At 38.4% G+C, this 8355-nt stretch overlaps 1 protein-coding gene across 1 annotated transcript; it reads left to right on the top strand.

Annotated features, from left to right (window-relative positions):
• The first annotated feature begins 297 nt into the window (after window positions 1–297).
• LOC140934003 (glycine amidinotransferase, mitochondrial-like) lies at window positions 298–6345 on the top strand. Its single transcript, XM_073383690.1, has 7 exons — window positions 298–372; window positions 2203–2407; window positions 3016–3215; window positions 3766–3987; window positions 4281–4418; window positions 5251–5583; window positions 6181–6345. Exons 1-7 carry the CDS (start codon window positions 310–312, stop codon window positions 6304–6306), a joined length of 1287 nt encoding a protein of 428 aa, XP_073239791.1. The 5' UTR covers window positions 298–309; the 3' UTR covers window positions 6307–6345.
• Window positions 6346–8355: the final 2010 nt, after the last annotated feature.

Here is an 8355-nt window from a genome sequence, read left to right on the forward strand (position 1 = left end):
AATTTGCCCCAAAATGTTAGTTTTTGGCAAGTAGGCCTCCTGGATGTTTTTCTTTCAAAATATCTTGACAAATCCCATAATTTCTCAAATTTATTTTTTTAATGACCTCACGCTTTAGAACTCTATAGGAATCAATTTTGCGCTGACGTTTTCTGAACACCTAACACGCGCGTTTTTGAAGCTTGGCAGTTTGGCGTTAGAAGAAAAGTTGGAAGAAAAGTTTGACGATTTCTGTTTTGGACTGTTTTCGACTTTATATATATGGCTAAAATTATGTTTTTTTTTCTTTCAGCTTTAGTCAATTGCAATATGCTAAACGTGCGAATAATCAAGGGTGGTTGCCGTGGACGGGAGGTAGAGAAATTTGGATTGGTAGGTTTCAAAGATAATGTTTTCCTCCATGAAGAAATCAGCATACATTTGAGCACTAGTGACTGGACGGACAACTTCAAGATTAAAACAATGATAAATCTCGGGTTAAAGGCATTTGCTACAAACAGCAAACACTAGTCATTCATCAGAAAACTGAGCATGAAATCGTTGACCATCCCGAGGAATTGCCTATAATCTTTATTGCCAGGTCTCTTAAAAATAGATGTAGTACTTGAACAGCAGAAAAAAAAATATTTCAGTTCAAATGAAACTATTATACATTGACGTTTTCCGAGCTTCAAAGTTTTGAATAGCTTGAGACAATCCACTCAACTATGAGTAAAACTTAAGCTTAAGTCTAAAGTTCGAGTTCAAAGTCAGTCGGGTAAGTTTCCAGGATCATTGTATTTTTTTGTACTTGGAGACAATGAAGCCAATTGGAGACAATGACATATAGGGAAGGATTTATTTTTAAGTCTGTATTACTCATTGATATACCCTTATCTTATTTATGGTATTATTGTCTGGGGTAATAATTACAATCTAAGACTTGATAGTCTAATCAAAATTCAAAAGAAAGTAGTACTTGTGATAACTTTTTCCTCGTACACTGAGTCATCAAAGCTGCTCTTCCAAAAATTGGAGATCCTTTAAATGTTTATCAGTTAAATAATCAGCAAACTATTCTTTTTATGGTTGACCTATTTAATAATAAGTTGCCGTATTATTTTAGGGATATTTACATTTGAATAGTCAACTTCATTTGTATGCTACACGGCGAAGCAATAATATACATAAGCAGTTTTACAGAACAAACTACGGCTATTATTCAATACAGAGTGTAAAAAGAATTTGTGGAATTCTATACCAGAAGATTTGAGGAACAAAAAAATCACAATATAATATAAAAAAGAAACTAAAAAAGTATTTTTTGTCACAACAGTGTTTAGAAAATGCTTAGTGGTAGGCAAGTTTTTAAATTAACAATTAAGGAATGAGGCTGAGTATCTTATGAAGAATTATGGAGATCGAGGAGGGTGGCCGAGGCAGATAATACCCTCCGAGATCTCCATAATTCTTCATATGATACGAAAGCCGAATTCAATAATTGTTTTATTATTCATTCAAAATAATTCCTAGTTTAAAAGCGAAGCTAAAACATGCTTACCTCCATCGATGTTAGTTCATCGATCTTCGATAGTGCACGTTTAGGGTTGTTCAGCTCTGCAAATATTCTCCAAATAGCAGATGTCGCCCTTCAAGTTGTGTTTTTGCTGTTCTTGCCATGTTTTTAGCTATAATTTCGCCCAGTTCTTACTCTTGAAACGAGTGAAATGTCCGCCATTTTTTGTTTTCACAACTAAAACAACTCAACCTCGCCCCCAGGTCTTCTTGGTTAACGGTGCATTAACCTGCAAGAAGGCTGCACTTTTGACGTCATCGGTTCATTAAACGCAAAATTATTCCAAATTTGTTCATCAGTATCTGGTTATGGTGAATTATGCGTGTGTTTTTAGCCAATCAGAATCGGGGAAATATTTTGAATGAATAATAATTGAAATTAATTTATAGTTAGATTTATACATTAGTTAGATTATGCTGCATATGGCGTCCAGACCTGATTAAAAGATCATTCAGTATAATAATAATAATAAACAATAGGGGAATCTTGTAAAAACCCCTAAGGGTTTCCTAAATTCTCCATATTCATGTAATTATATCTGTTCAATATAATAAAGTTAATGTTGTTGTGGTAAAATGAATATTATATGCTCAAGCTTAATTCTTTATGCTTGTTTGTTCGTCCTTTGAATTTGTTTGTTTTTGCAGTTATGGCGAGCATGTTCAACTCTTGTAGCAAGGAGTAGAGCAAGCTCTACTGCTGGTACTCAAGTAAAGACTTGTTCAGCCAAATCCAAGCAGGATTTTCCCGATGACTTGGATCAAAGAGAAAGACCAGATGAGTTAAAGAGCCCAGTGTGTTCATATAATGAATGGGATCCTCTCGAGGAAGTCATTGTTGGACGCGTTGAAGGTGCAGTAAAATACATTGAACTGCAATGCATTCATGCTCTGCTTTTTGCTGTGAAACTCACAAAACCGTGAACACCAGAAATATTTATGAAATTGTCTTATGGGAAATTAGCCAATAAGGCGCGAGATAACTAAACCGCAAACAGCAACGGTAATTAGTTTGTGGTTTTGAGGCGGAACAAGAAATGAGGAACTGTCGGACTAACACTTGATAGAGTCTGACAGACAGTAATTTCAAGCAATTCACAATCAACTGGGTGGGAGAGCAAACACATTTTGATAGACATTTGTAATAACGGAAGACGGTTGGCCAATGCATGATTACAAGGGTGCATAACCTTATATATGATTATATATATACAATCGAAATGTAAATATAATTTCACAAACGCAAAAAACCACTACTTTAAACTGATTACAGTGCAGTATCACCCTTTGTCACTACAGGAGCCAAGCACATTTTGTACGATTAGATAAAACTAAAATGAGTGACAATACCTTAATGGAAGAATCATAAAATCAGGATAAAGGTTTTGACCGAAGTTCAGCAGTTGGATTCTGCCCATTACGTTCATCTGAGTAATTAATGCTGATTTTGTCCTTGTTCAGGTGCTACAGTACCGGAGTTCTCTGCTGAAGTGAAAACAAACACTTATGAGAAGAACTGGTCATTCTTCCGCCGTTTTGCAGGTCGATCTTTTCCTGAAGAACATCTTAGGAAAGCACACGCCGAAGTGGAGGAATTTTGTAAGATTTTACGGCACGAAGGAGTCGTTGTGCGTCGTCCTGAAGCAATCGACTTCTCACAGGTAAAACTGCTCATAAGCCCAGAATTTGTTTTCTAAGTACAATAATTTAATGAAGAATTTTGGAATGAAAAGTATGGTGAATAAACACTGAAAATCACAGATAGACATTTTAGTAGCATGTCTTTTTTCTTGTTCATGGTCGCCATTTTACGTCAAAAAAATTATATTTACACGAATTTTTGATAATGCTGACAGTTTATGAAACAAACTGTTGATGTACTTAACTTACTTGTCATTGGTAGTTTTAATATAAGCTCTTAAACTTCTCAAACTTTTGAATAATTCGCAACAATTTCTTCCAAGATCCTGCAGTGCCTGGTAGTAGAGAAAAGAAATTCTAAAAAATAAGGGTAAAAAACTTTCACTCTCTGAAGGGGACAATCCCTTCTTAGGAGCTTCTTCTTTCTCCTCATCTACCCAGGCTTCAAACACGGGAGAGGCGGCTTCCACAGATTGTACCTCGCATGAAACAAAGATCACTCATTCTTCATCGATGTCCCTTCCAAATGCCTACCGATTTTTTTTGCATCGTCACCTCCGTTCTTTGTAGGTTTACACGACTCCAGATTTTACCTCTTCTGGGATGTACGCAGCTATGCCACGAGACATTCTGATGGTTGTCGGCGATGAGATCATCGAGGCCCCCATGGCCTGGCGATCACGGTTCTTTGAATACCGCGCTTACAGACCCCTTCTCAAGGAGTACTTTAAACGAGGTGCCAAATGGACTACTGCGCCTAAGCCACTTATGAGTGACGACCTGTATGATCAGGTAAACATCTTGAATTTTAACGCCTTCATGGTTACAAAAAACCTATCCAGGTCGATTTTTATCAGGGCTCAGGAAGGATTTAGAGCTCAATCCCTCCCGAGTCCACGTATTATCTTTAACAAGGAGCCTTACTCTTTTTATTGAGAACTGAGGATAAAGTGTGCACATGGGTTGCAAAATAGCAAATGTCTGGGCCATTTGACTCGATTTTGTTGCCAACTTAAGTTACCAATGCAAATAACTTATAACAATATATTAAGTAAACTATTTATCTTTTACATTTATGTCCTCAGAATTACCCGACACAGACAGTTGAGGACAGGCATCAGCTGGCAGCCGAAGGAAAGTTTGTTACCACTGAGTTTGAACCGTGTTTTGACGCTGCGGACTTCATTCGAGCAGGGCGGGATATTTTCGTCCAAAGAAGTCAGGTATAAAAAAATTAAGCTGGCTGTGCTACTCTTGTACCATGCAATATTTTTGGCTCAATGTTATATTACAGCGATACGTAGATAATGCCATTGAAATGCATTGGACAGTTTTTGAGCGATGGTCGTGTGGAACAGGACTTAGTATTGAGCGTTTTCATGGGACTTCACGTCCGGCTACATTGGTTTTTCCGAAATAGTGAAACTTACGGCGGCCATTTTAGTGTACCAATCCAGTCTTTGGCATTTAAACTCTTTTACATGAAATAAATTTCTTTTGTTCCAAGAAACTAACTAATTCACTGGTCTCGTATGTGAAAACGCTCTTTAATGGGTGATCGTTACTAGCATTCAGCGTTTATTTTTCCAAATATTGTCAGGTACTGAACCAAAAAACCTTGACTTCAGGAAACGATGGTTCCTTGATTAACACTTTAATGGACAGCTTAAGCAACGACGATTACAACGGCGGGGAAAACATCTTAAAAATTAATTTTCGTTCCCTCAAGCCTCATTGCTACTCAGTTTCCGATTTACCTGCCTGTTAAGTCAAAAGAAAGCGATTTCTTTTTGAGTTTAATTCATGGGGACCGCACTTAATTAAGTTTAGAAAGACTAAGAAAAAAAATCGAGGTTGTGTTTTTACGTCGTCCATAAAACAGATGAAAAGTCGCGTTATAGGATTTCACTTTACATTCTCGAATAAAACAACTGTACAAATAAAGGGTGAGGCACGTACATAGATATTATTTTCGTTACTGTCGTCCTCTTTTCTAAAGCTTCATTATATCATTAGAAGACGCAGCATCGTTCATTTTGTCCGTTCATATTTCAGGTGACTAACAACTTAGGTATCGAATGGATGCGACGTCATTTGGGTAAACAAGGATATAGAGTTCACAAGCTGTCATTTGACGATCCAAATCCAATGCACATCGACGCAACGTTTAACATAATCGGACCCGGATTAGTGCTGTGCAATCCAGACAGGCCTTGTCATCAGATCGACATGTTTTACAAGGCTGGTTGGACAGTAATAAAGTCACCCACCCCTTTAATGCCGGACACCCACCCGATGTGGATGTCGTCCAAGTGGCTGTCCATGAACGTCCTCATGTTGGATCCAAAGAGAGTCGTGGTTGATAAAGACGAGAAGACCACTCAAAAGGTAGTGTGCCGTCATCAGCTTCAGTATTCTGTCTTGCTAGCTATTTATCTTTTTCCGCACATTTCTTCGTCTCTTCTATTTTCTGGTAGGTTTGCTTGACGAACTGACCAAGTTTTTTTTGTTTTGTTTGTTCGCATTTTAAAACTTGTGTTATTTTGCGCTCCTGTTCGATTTTGTAGCTTTAATGAATGATCATAATTCGCGAAAACGAAACACACGCAATTGCATGTCAGACCATAAGGCCCTAGTAAGATTAAATAAGAAAAAAGCAAAAAACGCCGTGTCCACGAGCATAAGCGATCTACCTTTGCATTCCTGTTAGCTGAATGCCAATTTGCAATTTTGGACAATTCCGGGGAGAAAAATCTCGTTCGCCCGAAGTTTCTTCCTTACCTAAACTGACACAGATCATTTAAGCCTCATCAGCGCTCAATTCCAAGTCAAAAAAAATTCTGTAAATGTCACCGCTTTGCATGTAACAGTCAGTACCGCTGATGAGTAAAAGTAATTAAGCTACAAAGCCTTTAATGTTCTGTATCCTTTCAGAAGTAATGTCAAATATAACTTTGACTAAAGAATGAATCCTTTTTTCCATAGATGTTTGAAAGCCTTGGCATTAGCTGTGTTCCAGTCTCTCTTCGCTTTGCCAACTCCCTTGGAGGTGGTTTTCACTGTTGGACCTGTGACGTGAGACGTCGAGGAAACTTGGAATCTTATATCTAGTCTCCGCTCAATGTTTTTTACTGAAAACACGTTAAAACTAATTTTGTGCATTTTGAAAAGTGCTTCTGGATTTTTTGTCGTCCGAAAAGGACAATTGGATTGAAATTTTGTGGTGATTCTAATATTAAACATCCTCGGTTTTGTCAAAAGAGTAATTACTGGTCAGGTGGAACAAACTTTCCTTTGTAATAAATCGATCTGTATATTGTAATCTGAACTCGATCTTCGTCACGTTCATTAGGAAACAGCCAGAAAAAGTTGTAACTCACAGAACCAGAACATTAAAAAGTATTTCATTATGTTACATGTGAGAGCCTTTTCGTACGGTGCTTTCCATTTGTCAGAACTGCCAGCCAGACCATTCCCGTCATAACAGAGGACATTATGAATTAACCTAGGTTGAAGGGAGACTGGATTAATCTATGAGAATATATTTTACCTGCAACATAGAGGTCAGTATGGGACTGTCCGGTCTTTCTTCTCATCTCTTAGCCTGCATGATGGGTGCTTTAAACCAAGTGAGGTGAATCATTCTTAGTTTTGTTGACCGTGCTACAGTTATAAGAATAACGCCGCCTCTCTCTTTTAAACAATTCCTATCTTGCTTGTATTAAACGCCCCATCTTGGACACTTAAAATAAAATAAATTCCCGGGGCACCTGTGCGGTGCGCCTGCAGCATTACCTTTTGGACGTTTTAGACTTCGGCTGACTTAAGCTTTCCTCCTTTAGACACTTGCCAGGCATAATGATATGCAATTTTTTCTTCGGAGAACTGCATATAAACCAAGTTTAGGGCAGCAGATCCGCGCAAGAAACCAACTGAGTGTGGTTTTAAAAATGAGCTCAAATGGCCCACCCTATTGGGGAAAAGCCAAAAATAAAGTTTTTCTCTTAATTTCTGGAAAGCAGCTTCAGGTTACAAATCACATGCTGTACCTGAACGAAAACAAACTCAACACTAAACAACAATAAAGTCGTTCTCATTTTTTCAGACCTTATGACAAATGCCACTGAATGCCCCAACCTGGGAACGTGCCCGACCAATGCCCAGAGTCAAAGTAGATAAATCGCATAGAAAAGTAAAAACGGCGCCATTATCTCCTGACCAAAAATGGTTTCATCCTTCTTCCATTCGTTTTGGATTCCTAAGGTTTTGCTCCAGCAGCACACTACTCGATGCATAAACCTTCAGAAGTTGCCTCTGAAACGTTTTCAGAGTGGTAAATTTTAAAGCTCTTTAAGTTTCACTTTTCTTGACATCAAATAAGCGAGCGATGGCCGCTATTTAAATGAATTAGTAGCCACGCCAGAGTTTAGAAGGGCTGGTCTATCAGTTTCTATCCCTCTAATGTGTATCTATCTCAAACTCACACTATCGAAGATGGCGGAAAAATACCAGACGGATTATCCGTCTCTAATGTGAAGACGGCCAAAGAAAATCGTCGTGCCGGTTAATCTTTTCAAACTCTTTGGAGTTGCTAACACATTCGCACGGGAAGTTTGCCACTTGTGTATAATAAGAAAGAAACATATGAAAATCGTCTATACATCATTCGCCTTTTTCATATTGCCCATGGTACAGGTTGTCAGGAAAAAAAAGGTTGGATAACTATTGTTTCCAATCTCTCCTGATTATTACAGTCGTTCCAGTAAAAAAAAAAAAAAAAAAAAAAAAAAAAAAAAAACAGCCTGTTCCAGTCGTTCAGGTTAATAAAAAAAGGACAATAAGACAATGCCTATGCAAATTTTTTTGGGGGAAGCAAAGTGTATTGTGGGTTGTGTAAACGGGGAGTTGGGCCATGAACCGGGCGGCTCTTAGCGCCCGGGACGAGAGCCATGTGCACACACCACTAGGGAGAGGTTGTGAGAGACGACTGAGGACGACTCAGACGCTGGATCGTCATATTTCGATAGGTTTCTGTTGGTTTCTGTGCGTGTGAACATGTGTTCGAACTGTAGCGGAAGTGAACGAGTGGAAGCGAGGACTGGAACCCACTAAGGCAGAACTCTCGATCCGCCCTGCTCTCGATCAACCACTTCAGTGTGA

Source organism: Porites lutea, chromosome 4 (assembly GCF_958299795.1).
Source record: "Porites lutea chromosome 4, jaPorLute2.1, whole genome shotgun sequence".
In the NCBI taxonomy this organism is placed as follows: domain Eukaryota; kingdom Metazoa; phylum Cnidaria; class Anthozoa; order Scleractinia; family Poritidae; genus Porites; species Porites lutea.

Coding starts and splice junctions, on each gene's coding strand:
- LOC140934003 (XM_073383690.1), top strand. CDS start 310: ATGCTAAACGTGCGAATAATCAAGGGTGGTTGCCGTGGACGGGAGGTA. Junction 373..2,202: donor AGGTAGAGAAATTTGGATTG/GTAGGTTTCAAA, acceptor TTGTTTTTGCAG/TTATGGCGAGCATGTTCAAC. Junction 3,216..3,765: donor AAGCAATCGACTTCTCACAG/GTAAAACTGCTC, acceptor CGTTCTTTGTAG/GTTTACACGACTCCAGATTT.